Source organism: Gracilinanus agilis, chromosome 5 (assembly GCF_016433145.1).
Source record: "Gracilinanus agilis isolate LMUSP501 chromosome 5, AgileGrace, whole genome shotgun sequence".
In the NCBI taxonomy this organism is placed as follows: Eukaryota; Metazoa; Chordata; class Mammalia; order Didelphimorphia; family Didelphidae; genus Gracilinanus; species Gracilinanus agilis.
In genome coordinates this window covers 172,097,627-172,114,052 of record NC_058134.1, presented here as the reverse complement: position 1 = coordinate 172,114,052, position 16,426 = coordinate 172,097,627, and the positions used below count along the sequence as shown (strand labels likewise).

Genomic DNA, 16,426 nt, shown 5'->3' with positions numbered 1-16,426 from the left:
GAACACCTACTTAACACTATTTAGTTTATTCAGGATGACAGATAAGATTCTATAAGCTTTTCTCAGACCTTTTTAAATAGTTTTTATCCAGATTCATTCCTATCAAATTTTCTTTAACATTCCTTCAGAAAATTTAGTTGAAAGTTTTTTCCCCCAAAGTTTTAACAAAGAAAGAAGTTTCTCACTTTCTTTTTCTGTCTTTTCCATAGATCTTCATGGATCATTTACATTCTCATATTCTTTTACTCCAGAAGTGTAAGAGTATTGAAGAAGTTCTATGCCAATACTGAAGGGCTTGAAGCTGGTGTTTGAGTTTTGGAGTTGCAGTTTTTCTAACACTTTTAGAGACGAGACTTCCCCTTAACTTAAATTCCTAGTAAAACACCTAAGATTGGCTATCATTATAGCTCATTCCCTGAGAAGGTGCAGGCAAATCAGACCAGGGAAAGACATTTCCCATATTTCTCTCATATATAAAATGGCAATTTTCTGTAGTCCTGGCCCTGAATGGGTAATTGCAAACTGCTTAAATCACTTTAATTGGGCCTTGATTCAAGGACCTGTTATAAGTTTATTTTTCCTTACATTTTTGCACATTTTACATTTCATTCACAAGTTAATTTTTTCTTCTTTATTTGAATTTTCTTCTTTTTTTTTTATTATTTCTTTTGCCAACTGATTTCATACAACCCCGTGACTCAGCCATGCATCCTTAGCTGACCTGAGGTACCCTCTTCAGGGGAGAAATGTGTTATTTGGATTTTCCTCAGGGGTGTGTGTGTTAAGTTTTTATAATCATAATGTCTTTATTAAAATCTATAATGTAAAAAAAATTTTTTTAACTCTTTTAAGAGTAATTTGGAGGGGGCAGCTGGGTAGCTCAGTGGAGTGAGAGTCAGGCCTAGAGACAGGAGGTCCTAGGTTCAAACCCGGCCTCAGCCACTTCCCAGCTGTGTGACCCTGGGCAAGTCACTTGACCCCCATTGCCCACCCTTGCCAATCTTCCACCTATGAGACAATACACCGAAGTACAAGGGTTTAAAAAAAAAAAAGAGTAATTTGGGTGGGGGGCGCAATGTATAATTCTCGAAGGAAATGTATGTTTTATAATCTATAATGTAAAGTTTAAATTCTTTTGAGAGTAATTTCAGGATAAGAAAATTGCCATCTCCCCATAATCCAGACAACAACCCGTTTGGTGAAGACATCATGAAGATGCCTGAAGAGCCATGAAGATCCAAAATTTGAACTTTGGGGTGCAGTTGATTTGAACTATGGGGAGTTGAATGAGTTGAATGCATTTGTTTTGAATGTACACTCTTATGCCAATAGGGGACTGTCCCAGATTGGCTTTTTGTCAATGCGGCTAGTTTTATCGTTTTTTCTTTTATCCCCAATTTTCTGTAATTTAGAAGTTGATTATGTTTAGAAGATCCACTAAAAAAGACCAGTCTTTTTTACCGGATGTGAGGGGGGAAATGTGTTATTTAAATAAGTTCTGGGGTTCCACTTAGAGGTATTTGGGGCTCATTTGAGCTTTTAAATGACAAACTTCCTGTGGACATATGGGGGACTTTGAGACTACATTTTCTGTGATACAATGGGTTTCCGGTTTTGGACGTGATGACATCAACCAACTAAATGGCGGGGTTTTGAAATAGCTCTCAGCCAGGCTCGCAGTATTATATATTTTGCCAACATGGCCATGGTAATTAAAATATTACTTTTACATGGTAAGTAAAATATTACTTTTCCTCTTAATATCAGCCTTGATCATTTAAAAATATAACAGAAGAAAGAGGTACCTCAGAATAATTACATCAATTCTAAGCTTTTTCCTTTTTAAAAAACCCTTAACTTTTTTTTTTTTTTAAACTCTGCCTTCCATCTTAGAATCAATACTATATATTGGTTCCAAGGCAGAAGAGTGGTAAAGGCTATGTATTTGGGAGGACAGGGGAGGTATCGGTGACAACATCTCTTTGAAATTCTATCCTCATGTATTAGGGATAACCATTTCAAGTAAAAAAGATGCAGCAATTAACATGGAGAGGTGAAGAAAAAAAATTTTGTACCTCTTCTCTTAGGACAGATTCTTTGGTAACTTTATGAGAATCCACTGATGCTTTGTTTTCCATTTTCAAAATAGTTGGTCCTTGCTGTCTTCTAGTAAGTTCACTCTATAACAAAACAACATTCCTTTAGGCTAAAGTTAGATAGCTCAATTTTAGACTATCTCTTTTAAATAATCCTTGTCATTTGATAACAAGGAAATCATTGAAAGATCTATTCTTAAAACTGCTGGGAAATTAATGTTTGGCAGTTTACAGAGAAGACAAAGATACAATTTTCTTACTCAATATAAATACCATATTGATATGATCAGAATAAAGCATTATAAATGAACTAAGAAGGACCTAGTTTCTGGGCTAGGACAACATGAATACATAGCATAAGTTCAACCTTTCCTGTTCAGTCTCAGCTTCTTGCCCAGGCCATTTTTTCCCTTTTGTTATTGTCTTTGGCAGCAATTTCCAGGACTAGTCAAATGATTTCTTAAAATTGCCAACTTTCCTAGAATCAATCTGATTTAAAAAAATAAATCAAGTACCTAGACTGATATTTACTCAATGAAACTGTTTATGGCATATTTTGTTGTAGTTCACTCTTCCTGAAAATTAACTGATTTTTAACAAAATTTCTAAGTAAAACATTTCTACTTCTGTCCAGATTATTCACATGCCTGAACAGCTACTGTAATTTTTAGAAGTAACAACACAAAATTCATACACTGGATTGGATAGTACAAAAATGTTTTAAAGAACTCTTTTAAAAAAAAGTTGAACACACACCTCTCAATTTCAAATAAATATTGAAAATTAGTATTAACAATGAGAAGCGAAAAGCACCAAGAAAGCCAAATTTGAGCTTAAATATATAATATCCTAAAGTCTTTTAATTAGATCCGCCACCCTGCCTTCTTTAGGAATGTTAGCACTGACAAGTCCTGGCAAGTGGAAAGGTTTGGAATAATGAGCAGGCTGACTAATCTGCCAGATAGGAATAGTTTCATTAAGTTCAGATAAACTTATTACTAAAGAATTGGTTAGCAGGTGACAAATTTCTTTTTGTTTCTAGCTATTCAAAGTTGAGCTAAGGTGTGAAGGAGTTGTAATCCTATTTGTGGCCAATAACATACCCAAATGAATCACAAATGCTAAAACTATTTAGATCATTCAGTGGGACAGAAAAACAACTATTGGGAGAATTTGATTAAAAATAACATTTTGTCTGCTATACAGGCACTAGCACAGGATACTAGATGAGACTGAACTATTAAGAGGAGAACTCAGAAAGAGAGTTCATACTATTCAAACTATTCATACTCATATGTATGATTAGAGTGCATAGAAAGCTTCTCAGTAGTTGGTAAGAAGTAGCAGATATAGAGAATAATAATAGCTGATCTACTGAATTTTATAAGTCATTAAGAATATAATACAATGGCATGTTTAGATGATTCCAAATCACTTCATAGACCAGTGATGGGCAAACTGCAGCTCCTGGGGCCAGATGTGGCCCCCTGAAATGTTCTATCCGACATTCTTCCTAATCTGACGAATACGAGTAGGATACAATACAATGAAACTTCAAAAGAGTTGCCTTAGAAACAGACTAACAGGGGGCAGCTGGGTAGCTCAGTGGATTGAGAGTCAGGCCTAGAGACAGGAGGTCCTAGCTTCAAATCTGGCCTCAGCCACTTCCTAGCTGCGTGACCCTGGGAAAGTCACTTGACCCCCATTGCCTAGTTCTTACCACTCTTCTGCCTTGGAGCCAATACACAGTACTGACTCCAAGATGGAAGGTAAGGGTTTAAAAAAAAAAAAAAAGAAACAGACTGACAGATGATCATTTCCTTTCCTTTGGCCCCCTCTTTAAAAAGTTTGCCCATCACTGTCATAGACTATGTTACTTTGAATTACACTAGTTTAGGTTTTTACATCACAGATCCTCCTGCATAGATAAATAATTAAGGTTCTCAAGCTCAGATAGGTGAAGGCAAAGTAACTCCCGCTTCCAAATGAGATCCTGGCCTTTTTTTCTCCTTTTTTCTGAAAGGACCAATTTTCTAGGAAACATAGAACTTTAAAGATTATTTGTGGATTGTAATATGTATGCATGCTACTACTTTATTTTATTATTAAGCTTTTGCTATTTTTGTCCAACATACTCAAAAAGTAAGAAAAATTCCCATCTTTCAGGGATTAGGGATTTAAAACTAAACATGGAAACAATTCCATCATTAAAGAGCTTAGTTTATTGGGGGGAAATAACAGGAAAACCAAAAAGTAAACACTATACACACAAAATAGATACAAAGTTATTTCTGAGGGGAGGGCAGGAGAATCAAAGTAACTTCCTATAAGAGGTGGCACTTGGGCTGAGCTCTGAAGGAATCTTGGGATTCTGAGAGGGGAAGGAGTGCATTTCGGGCATGGGGTAGGGAAATGACACACAGCTTGTGCAAAAGCATAGGAATGGGGAATGCAATGTCATGTACAGGGTCCTATAAGTAGGCCAGTTTGCCTGGAACATAGATGGCATGAAGGGGAGAGTAATGAGTAATAATTGGAAAGGAAGGCTAAAGCCAGATTATTAAGGGTTTAAAAAAACTAGATGACTATTTTTTCCTAGAGGGAACAGGGAGGCACTAAAACTTCTTGAAGAAGGGAGTGGCATAGTCAGCTACAAAGATTAGATTTAGGAAAATCAGCAGGGTAGAAGACATGTTAGAACAATCAGGAGTTTCTTCTCACCTTCTCTGTCCTCCCCATAGTTTATCTCAATGATCCTATCATTGAAGATCTCAAACTCTCCCTTACTATTTAGGGAGAAAAAAGTGCTTAAGAATGTTATCAAGGTGAGATTCTCAGCTCCCAGAGTCTGATTATGACAAGAATTAGTTCTGACTGTAATTTTTAGTTTCTCTCCTTTCTCTGGGAAAACAATTAGAAGGCTATGATAATAGGTCAACTGAGGTGATGAGGGCCTAAACTTAAGAGTAGATCTGAGTAAAAGGTGAAAAAGGGGATGTATTTTATATAAGTAGAACTGAAACAAATTGGCTCCTGAATGGGTACCCAGGATAAGGAAGAGCCAAGATGACTGAAATTGTCAATTTGGGTGACTAGAAGGATGGCTGTCTTCAACAGGAATGAGGAAGGAAGAAAAGAATGGTTTTGAAGGAAAGATCAAGAATTTTGTTTTGGACATGTTGAGTTTGAGATGCCTTTAGGATAGCCAATGGATTATATACAACAGTCTGATGTTCAGGAGAGGATCTGTTCAGAGAAGATAAATGAACCCATGGGACCCAATGATACCAAGAGAATGCAGAAAGGAGGCTTGATGTAATTTAACCTAACAAAACAATTGTTATGGTCTACTTTGCACTGGGAAACAAGAACTTTGCCTTTAACAAGTAACACTGTATCTTAGGATATTTTTAGGCAGATTCTGGCACGTGATAAAAACTGGTATTATTTGGATTTGGTATTATTCTAAAGTTTATGTTATTTGGAGCCAACCTAGTCAACCATTTTCAGTGAAACAACTGTTGGCTCCCTGGTACAAGTAGAACAACTCCAAATGCACAAGCAGAAGTGAAGCTGAGCTGGGTTTGTGGGGTGGAGGGTTGTGTAACAATAGGGCAAGGAGGTGGGAAAAAACACTAACTACCACCGTTTATTTGTAAGTTCCTAGAAGCCAAATCTGTTAGTGTGGGGTAGACAGGAAATTTTGAGGTTCTAAGGCCTATATGGAGACAGTTTCCTTTTCTCTATCCTCAAAAATCTAGTTGATATTGTAGAATTATGGTTGAGTTGTTAAAAAGTCCTCATTTTCAGAGTTCCATTGTATAAATAACTTAAACATGTGGGATCATAACTTAGGTTAGATCTTAAATCTTTTTTTTTTTTAAACCCTTACCTTCTATCTTAGACTCAATCCTGGGTATTGGCTCCAAGGCAGCAGTGGTAAGGGCTAGGCAATGGAGGTTGAGTGACTTGTCTAGGGTCACTCAGCAAGGAAGTGTCAGAGACCAGATTTGAACCCAGGACCTCTCATCTCTGGGCCTGACTCTCAATTCACTGAGCCACCTACCTGCCCCTACTAAATCTTTTTTATTCCACCAAATCTAAGAACTTTTTAGAATATACTGAACTTGGCTAAAAATGAAAAAAGCCCAATTATATCAAACTTAAAGGTTTACAAAATGCCTATGGAGTAATAATCTAGTGAGTTGGTGATTCAAGTATTAATATCTTCATTTTACAGAAAAGGAAATGAAGGCCCAGAGAGGTTAACTAATTTGTCTTGATCAATTAGAGCTTTCCTAGAATCTATTTTTTCCCCCTGACATAATGGTACAATACTTTTAATGGCATAGGATATTCTTGGTGACTATGGAATTTATAAACCAGTAGTAGGAAGATATGTAACAATATGGGGGTGGGGAAAGATAGATGGATGGTATAGATAATTAAGTGCTGTAAAAGCCTGAAGAGCTATCAATGTAGAAAGAATAATAGAAAGCTTCAGAGAGGAAGTGAGAACTGAAATGAGTAGGAATTAAACAAATAAGGAAAAGGGCAAGAAAAAAGGCTGAGAGCCAGTCAGCAATATGCAAAGATATGTTTAGGGGAAAAGTAGACCAGTCAAACAAAGAGAGAGTTCATGTTTGGGTGTGGCAGGGAGCAGTTGGAAAATATTGTGAAAGACCTTATATATCACAATAAGAAGTTTGGATTTTTATCCTTTAGGCAATTAGTTTTTGAGAAGGCATGATAAAAGTGCTATTTTAGGAAAAGTAATCTGTCAGCAGCATTTGAGATATATACCCTCCCCACCAGAAAACATGTAATTTAAACAGCTTGTTCTCTTGGTAAGGAAGAGAGAAGGGGAAAAATAGAGGAATGTGTTTATGTATTTGATTAGCACTACAAAATTTTGAGTCCTTGGATTTACCAGTGTGCAACTCGATTAGGTTTGACTTCCGACTGATAATTATGTGACCTCAGGCAAGTAATTTCAACTCCTAGAGCTTCAGTTTCCTCATCAAAGTACCATACCTGTGATTTTGATAGTGTAGGAATTTTCTGGAGTGGAAACCACCTGTTCAGCAATTTACAGACTTAGAGAGTTGCCTAGAATACTGAGAAGTTGAATTACTTGTCTAGGGTCACACAGCCAAACTGACTCCATTAAAGATGCCTTCTTGGGGGCAGCTGGGTAGCTCAGTGGATTGAAAACCAGACCTAGGGACAGGAGGTCCTAGGTTCAAATCTTGCCTCAGACACTTCCCAGCTGTATGACCCTGGGCAAGTCACTTGACCCCCATTGCCTACCCTTACCTCTCTTCTGCCTTGGAGCCAATACACAGTATTGGCTCCAAGACAGAAGGTAAGGGTTAAAAAAAAGATGCCTTCTCGTCTATAACATGGGCAAAATATTTAATACTTGAACACTACAGTGATGTGATTAAAGAGACTTATAAACTTAAAGCATATAGAAAGATGAATAGTTAGCAATCACAATCTAATTATTTGAAGAACGTAAGAATTTTTATTAGAATCCTTAAATTGGAAGCTCTGAGAATAGTCAATTAAAAGTGAAACATTTAGAATGTAATTAAAAACATCAAAATTGTCTGTAATAGTTATAGAACATATAAATGTCCACAGCTATTTGTCTTGTTTTGGTTTAGGAAACATCTAGAAGCCTAGGTAAGTTCTTGGGTGTGAACAGTCTAGAATTTAGACTTTTTAGATCCATTTTGGTCCCAATGGTGAGACTTGTTTGGGAGCACTGCTCATTTTCCAGTAAACTTAGTCTGTAATGTTCAGAGCCACTCTAAGACTACCAAAATCCCGGGAGGTGTCCAAACTGACCATTTTATAGTCTGTGTACCACAAAGCCAGTGAAAGAAGTTCTGGTTACTTTCACACTATCATTCCATTCTGGAGGGTAAAAGTGATCTAGCATAATCTCAAAATTATGTTTTAAATCTTCTGACACAGATATTAGGACCCAATATTTTGGGGCTAAACCTGGGAGATAAGATGTAAAAAAGGCCATTTAATAAAGAATTGAGAACTTAGAGAAGTATAGTTTTTACTATACTAAGGCTTTTTGAGGCAAAAAAACAAAAGATGTATAACTGCACTGTACTTAGCCCTTAGCCTACTATGTTCAAATCAGAGTTAGAACTTTTTGCACTGAAGTTCTTAAAAACAACACCTATCCTAAAGGGCATAAGTAGCACTGCCAAAGATTCTTGGCAAGAAGCTTAGTATTCAAGGCAAAATGAAACTGCTAAAAGTATGTATCTATGTATAAATTTAATGGGCCATGAATGTCCTTCATATTGGAAAAGGACTAAAAAAGACATCACTTCCTTGGAATCAATGTACAATGTACTGATTATGGCCAATCAGACCAAAATAGGTTGGGCACAAAAGAGTCCATATGAACATTGGAGGAGATGTCTCTAAATTTTTGAATCTTATGTTTCTTTTAAGTTATTGAAATTCTGCTTTGTTTATTGAGCACAGTGCCTTTTGTGATTTAGGCATGTCATGTTCAATGGTTCCAGTGTCTCTCATGTCTCATAATCAATATCAAAGTTTCAAGTGTCCTTGTATTGCTGCTTCTGACCTCTGTCTGAATGCTTGCCTTGAGTGAGTTCTCCTTAAAATGATCTTTTAGGCAAACACATGTAAATAATGTAGCCAGTCTATTTGAATTTTACTTTCTTCAGTAGTTTGAATATTTGGCAATTCAGCTCTGGAAAGGATTTCGGTTTCTGGTATCTTATCTTGCCAGGTGATCTTCAGAATCTTCCTAAGACAATTCAAATGGAAGTGATTCAATTTCCTGGCATGGTTCTATTAGACTGTCCAGTTTTCACATGCATACAAGGTCAGCTCAACAGCTCAGTAGATCTTCAGTTTGGTAGGCAGTCCAGTATCTCTTTCCTCCCACATTTACCTTGGGAGCCTCCCAAACACTGAGCTAACTGGCAATTTGTACATTAACCTCATCATTTAGGTGGACATCCCTGGAAAGTATACTGCCAAGGTAAGTGAACTTCCATGTATGGATGGCAGAGAACTTCTGTTTTCTTGGTGTTAACTATGAGGTCAAAATTTGAGAATGCATCCATATTTTACTGAATCTGTTAGAGAAGCTGCACTGAATACACAGTTATCTGAACATGGTGTACCAATTCTCTCCACTCTAGGCTTGTTGTAGCCTTTTCAAATTAAAAAAAATTTACCCTCTAGCTGACCTTGATGCCATTTTCATCCTCACTGAAGGCATCTGACAATATTGTGAAAACATTATGCTAAAAAACATGGGAGCAATCACACAATGCTGCTTCACTCCACTGATGACTGGGAAAGCTGGAAAGCATCATCTATTATCTAGAACTTATGTATGCAAGCATGCCATCATGGAATTGTCACATAATACAGATGAACTTCTCTGGGCAACCAAATTTTGCCTTGATATTCCACAAGCCCTCACAACTAACAATATCAAAGGCCTTGGTGAGAATACAGACCTTTTTTTTGCTCCTAGTCTTTCTCCTGGAGTTGTTGGGCAGCAAACACCATATCAATTGTTATTGACCTTTTCTGAAGCCACACTGGCTCTCTGGTAGGTGACCATCTTCCAGGTGAAGAAGGATCAGCTTATTAAGCAAGACTCTGGCAAGAATTTTACCAGCAATGACTTGAGAGATTTCCTACTCCTTGTGATTGTCATAGGACAAGCTATTTCCTTTTCTTTTATAGAGATGGACAAAGAAGGCAACCTTGATCTCCTGGTGGATAACTTCCTCTGGCCATATAATACCAGAAGATATCAGTCAGCTTTCCTATGAGCACTGGACTTCCTGCCTGATAAAATCTCTGTTGAACAGAATCAGCACCAGCACTTTGCCAAAGAAGAGGTCTCTGATTACATTCAAAATTTCTTTTTCAGTTGGAAGTTCAGCTAAAGAGGGATTGACTTCAACCCATGGTATATATCAAGACTTCAGCAATGACTGATAGATGGGTTTGTTGAGAACATCATGGAAGTGTTGATCCCATCCTTCCAGGATCATGCCCTCTTCAATAATCAATGTGGCTCTATCAGTGCCGAGTAGTTGAGATGTACTGCGGGTCTTTGGCCCATAAAAATCTTTCAGGGCATCACAGAAGCATTTTGAGTTGTTGCTATCAACACAAAACTGAATTTCATCTGTCTTCTTACTGACACAAGAATTCTGTATCTTTCTAAGCTTTGTTTATATTCAGGAAAAGAAGATCGTTAAACTCCCTGAATCAAGAAAATGAACTGTTTGGAGAAGGTGCCATAAAAAAATCTAAAAGAAACTACACTGCATCAGAAGATCCAGAATGAACTTTGGGATGTATTGAGTGAACTGAAGGAAGTTGAACACATTTATTCTGAATGTAAACTCTTATGCCAAAGGGGTTTGCCCCCTTATTGGCTTTTTTGTCAATGCGCCTACCAATCATTGGTTTCTCTCTTTCTCTCTCTCTTTCCTATTTCCCTCTTATCTCCAACTATTGTAGTTTCCTTTTAAAAAGTGCAATATTGTAAGCACCTTTAGCTAGAAGATCTTTAGAGATATAAGCTAGTTATGTTAAATGATTCATTGGGGAGACTAGTCTCCCAAAGAATCACAAGGGGGATTATGAAGCTATGATTAACTCTTCCCCTTGTCTGTTTTTAGCTAATCAAATTAAGAACTTAAAGTACTCCTACTTACCATTAAGTATGAGAGTTCACAAGTCACTTACTAGAATAATTGACAACTCCAAAGGCCACTCCTCCCTTCCCCCTCTTGGGCAGTGCTAGGCAAATTGAAAGACTGACAATGGTTTCTGTGAAGAAGGAGTGACAGGAAGTGATATGGAAAAAAGGGGTATAAAAAGAGACCAACTTGGTCTAGCATGCATTCCCTTCCTGGCATTTGGAGAGATTGGTTGTGGAGATTCCTGCTTTGACTTTGGAGAAGGCTGCGTTGGTGGAACCCTGGCTTGGGACTTCTAGGTCGGAGAGATTCCTGCCTTTTTAAAAAAAACTGTTAGCAGCTTTTATTTATAACAAGGAAGAGAAAGAGTTGACGTATGAAATGTAGGAGGGAAAGAGGTTAGGAGTTGCCTAGCCTACCCTAAGTGCTGATCTGATGAAATTCAGCTCACTCCCCAACAAAGTTCCAATCTCCACGTGGAAGTCCCAGCAAGCCGATGCAGGATCCAAGGAAAAGAGTCTCTCCACAAACTCACACTGAAGAAATTGTCCCACTGAAGAGCTAATAAGCAGAGAGGATCTCCTTGCAGAGCTACCAAGGCAGGAAGCTCTCCAAGCCAGAAGTCCTGAGAAGAAGTCCAAAGGAGAAGTCCCAAGGAGCCGTCTTCCAAAGATGACTGGAGAACAGGAAGTTCTGGACTTTTAATAGTCCTTTTCCCACATCACTTCCTGTTCCTTTCCCTCTTCACAGGGGCCAATCACAGCTCCTAATTTGCCTAGCACTACCCAACAGGTGGGGGTGGGGGGAGGCTTTGGAGTTGTCACTTACTCTAGTAAGTGACTTGTGAACTCTCATACTTAATGGTAAGTAGGGGTACTTTAAGTTCTTGATTTGATTAGCTAAAAATAGATAAGGGAGAGTTAATTCTATCTTCACATAAGGCTGCCTTCTTAGAGACAAAGTGTACAGATAAACTGTGTCTTCTTGTCCCCCCCCCCACTTATTAGCTTCTGAATTTTCCAATTATTTTCATTAAACCTATATGTGCTAAAGTTTCTCATGTTCCTCAGGAAAATCTAAAATATCTAAACCTGCTTAAGAAATTAACTAATCTTTAACTTTATTTCATTATGGCTTGGGGAAGACAAAAAACAAAACCATTTGGATTTTTTTTCCAACACATTACCATGTTAAAAATTACAATGGTCACTGAACCTAAATGTATTGACTAAGCATATACCTTTTATTTTTAAAAATTATTTATTTTAAAGTATCTTTCCATAATTATATAATTCATGTTGTCTCCCTCCCCTTTTCCTTCCCCCTCCAGGAGCTGAAAAGCAATTCCACTGGTTTATACATGTATAAACTCAATACCTATTTCCATATTGTTCATTTTTGTAAGAGAGTAATATTTTAAAATCAAAACCCCAAATCCTATACTCATATAAATAAATGATAAATGATGCTTTTCTTCTACTAAGCATATATCTTTAAGGGTACACTGTATTCAATTAAAAAGTCCTAATCTTATTGAACCATGAAAGGATACTATGCTTTTATATACTCATAGTATGGCATATGTAGGGATTAAAATTTATGGTTGGACTAAATATAAGAGAATGTGGCTGCCGATATTATAACTCAAGTAAAAATGACATTTTATTTTGCAGCTTTATTTACAAAATAGAGAGAAAGTAAAGTAGAGAAATGTGAAAGAAGGTAGAGTAAGCAGCCTAGCTTATCACCCTAATGTTTCTCTGGTGCCTGGTTCAACTCGGGCCAGGGTAATTATTCCTCCACCTGAGGGCCCGTTGGAGGGCCGTTTAGCTGGAGGACCTGGTGGTGAATAACCACGAGGCCTCCCCAAGATGGGAGGCCTCTCTGGAAACTAATCTCTCCAGAAGCCAGGAAAGGAGTCAGCCTCTTCCCTTACCCACATTGTAGTCCAAAGGGAAGATCCAAGAGCAGTCTTACCAGAAGCAAGTAGTCCAAGAGTCAGAATTCACGCTGAGGTTCCAAGCTTGGAGCTCCTCCAAAGTCAAGTCCGAAGAAGAAAGAGAGTCTGGACAGAAAGTTCAAGGCTTTTATAGTACTTTTCCCATGTTACTTCCTGATCCTTTCTCCACTTTACAGAGACGAACTGCAGTCTTTAAATTTGTTTAGCATTGCCCAGGGGGCAGTCAGTTGCTTCTGAGTTGTCACCCACTTTTGCAAATAACTTGGGACCTCCCCAACTTAGGCATTAAGTAGGGTGTCTTCCTTTTGGAGGTGTAAACTACTGTAATAAGTAGTTTGTGGACTTCCCTTACTTTAGGGTTAAGTAGGGGTGTATTCTCTTCTGTTGATTAATTCAAAAGTGGACAAAGGGAAAGTTAATCCTATCTTCATACATACAAAGGGAAATTAATCAAAGAACTACAAATTTACATAAAAATTGTATTACCCGTTGAAACTATACCTGTCCATTATTCTTGAGAAAAGAACTGGATTTATCTCTCATTAGTGAGACAAATCTATTTGGGTAACTTCTGGATATACATTCAATTAAATGGATAGCAAGTATTTTCCTTTGAGATGGAAGCTTCCATCTATCTCAATAGTAAACAAAACTATTGACTTAAAAGAAAACTCCACTTTTTTCTATTTACAATTAGTTCTTCAACAGAATAATTGAAGAGTATGCAATTCAGAGAGGAAGCCAGGATTATACAATTTACTTGGGCTTCAGCCACTAAACAGAAGATCTTAGAAGAAAATGGCAACTTCAAGAAAATTTAAGCTACTTCTGTCTTTCTCTTGACTATTTCTTTATCATCTCTAGCCTTCAATTTGACCAAGTTAAATACCAAAATCTGGACTTTGACCCCACGACCACAATCATCATATTTCCTTTTTGACAAGATTATTAAACTAGAAGGTAAATATTATGGATATAATCTACTTGGACTTTAATTTCATTTTCTCTCTCCCTTCCACCTTTTCCTTCCTTTCCCACCTTACACCCTCCCCCCCATTAAGAAAACAAAAAAGAAAAATAAAACCTTGTTACAATCATGTATAATTAAGCAAAACAAATTCCTGTAAAAGTCTCAGTCTACACTCTGAGTCTCTATCTCTTTCTCTGGTAGTAGATAACATGTCAGTCTTTTACAAAATTAGTAAAGGTATGAAATAAGTGGTAATAAAAATTAGATGGACTAAGACCTGGTTTAACTGCTGGGCTTAAATAGAATAAAAAAAGCATTTATTAAGTGCTTACTAAGTCCAAGCACTGTGTTAAGGGTTGGGGACTATAAAGACAAAAGTGAAACACCTTAGTACCTTTCCTCAAGGATTTTACATTTTACTAGGGGAGATAACATGTACATATAAAAACACACACAGGTTAAATAAGGTGACATTGGAGAAGGCACTACAGCAGCTAAGGAATCTATGAAAGATCTTATGCAGAAAGTGAGTGCTGGTGTGAGATCTGGAGTTGGGGAGGACTTGACTTCAAATCAGGGCTTAGTCTTCCTAGCTATATGATCCTGGACAAGTCACTTAACCTTGATTGCCTAGCCCACTGTTGCTCTTTTGTGTTAGAATTGATACTAAGATAGAAGATAAGGGTTATATTTTTAAAATAGAAGAAAAAAGAGAAAGTCCTGGAGGAAACCAGGAATTCTAGGATTTGGAGGTGGAGAGAACATTTCCAGCCATTGGGGACAGTTGGTAAAAAAGCAAGAAGGCAGGATATTAGGTATCTTCTTGAGAAACAATAATATGCTAGTAGGACTGTGGCTCCATGGAGAGTGATGGGGAATCAAATATAAGAATACTAAGAGAAAAGGTAGGAAGGGACCAGAGCATAAAGAGCTTTAAAAGCCAAATGGAAGAACTTCTATTTCATCCTAGAGCTAACAGACGGCCATGAAAGTAAAAGTGGAGAGTGACATGGTCAGAGCTATGCTATAGAAAAAAAAAATCCTTATGGTGCAGCGAGGGGTAGTTAATACAATGGATGACATTTGAGATCCAAAATGATTATGAATGGCTAAAGCATTAGGCTGTATTCAATGAAATTCTATAGGAATAAATATCAAGTCTTAACAAGGATTTAAAAAAAATCAACTTTGTAGGTATTGAATGAGATTTGGTTAGACAGTAGTTTGGAAAAGAGCCAAGAGTTTTAGTGGATTATAAACTCCATGAGTTAGCATTGTGATGTAGCAAGTGAGATATCTAATGGTATTCTGATTTCTGCTCTCTTGGAATTACTGGATTTAGCTCTGGGAGCCAGTTAAAGGTCTATCAGTAAACTGGGAGTGTCTAGAAGAAAGCAAAAGATAGTGAGGGAGGGATTCTTGATCTGAGTCATGTAAGGAGTAGTTGCAGGAACTGAAATGTGAAGGGCTGGCACATCATAGAGGGATTAGATATGTTTGGTACGGCTACAGCGTTGCAGAAGTAGGAGCAATAGCTAAAAGTTGCAAAGTAGTAAATTTGGGCTTGATGTGAGGAAAAACTTGTTAGCAAGTAAGAGCTAGAATGGGCTGCTTTAAGAGTCTAACCATCCCCCAAAGCAGTGATGGGCAAACTATTCCCCATGGGCCAGGCCATAGTTTGTCCATCACTGCCTTAAGCAATTCCCTAATCACTACATCTGGATGTGGGGGCATAGTGATTAGGGAATTGCTTAAGGCAGTGATGGGCAAACTATGGTCTGCCTGGCCCACGGGGAATAGTTTGCCCATCACAGTCCCAAAGCCTTTTAAAAGTGGAGGATGAGAGCTAAATTGCTCAGTGGTTAGAGAACCAGGTCTAGAGTAGGAAGGATCTGGGTTCAAATCTGAGCCCAGACACTTCCTTGCTATGTGACCCAGAGCAAGTCACTTTACCTTGGAAGATCTGAGGCCAGATTTGAAACCAGGACCTCTTGTTTCTAGGCCTGACTCTCAATCCACTGAAAATACCCAGCTGCACCCCTCTCCCCCTCAATCACTCTTCTGTCTTGTTACTGATACTTAGTATTGACACTAGGATAAAAGGAAAGAGTTTAAACAAAATAAAAATAAAGTAGAGGCTGGATGACCACCCATTTGGCTATATTAGAGTGGAGGTTCCTTTTGGAGTATAACAAAAATATTAACAATAACTAGCATTTATATGGCACATTAAGATTTGCAAAGCATTGAACATGCCATCTCATTTAACCTCACAATAACTCTGAAGTAAGTGCTGTAATTATCTATATATTTTGAGGTGAAAATTAAAATTGAGATAGGAAAAGGGTTCAGGGTCATATAGCAAGTAGGTGATTGAGGTGGGATTAGAACTCAGGTCTTTCTGACTCCAGATCCCATTATCCCCTGCTCCACCAGTTGACTCTTTGGAGTATGGACAGGTTGGACTAGATGGCTCCTGTTGTCCTTTCCAACCCTAGAATTGAACTGAAGGAATCCTACAGTTTATAACTGGAGATAGTCTCAGAGATAACCTAGTCCCTTTAGTTTATAGATAAGGAAGTTGAGACCCAGAGGGGTAAAATAGGTTATGTAGTCAAATGCATAGCAATTCAAATGCAGTTCTGCAGAAGCAAACTGAGCAGCTTTC

The 16,426-nt window shown here is 37.7% G+C and overlaps 1 protein-coding gene across 2 annotated transcripts in view; it reads right to left on the bottom strand.

Moving 5' to 3' along the window:
* NUDT5 (nudix hydrolase 5) overlaps nucleotides 1-16,426 on the bottom strand; it is a 30,845-nt gene that overhangs the window by 11,397 nt on the left and 3,022 nt on the right. The window contains exon 2 of one of the 2 annotated variants that reach the window (XM_044678092.1): nucleotides 2,076-2,180. In XM_044678092.1, coding sequence (XP_044534027.1) covers nucleotides 2,076-2,138 — 63 coding nt within the window. In that variant the 5' untranslated portion in view covers nucleotides 2,139-2,180. Of the gene's footprint in view, nucleotides 1-2,075; nucleotides 2,181-16,426 lie in introns of those variants that run through there. The other variant, XM_044678093.1, reaches the window with a different exon arrangement.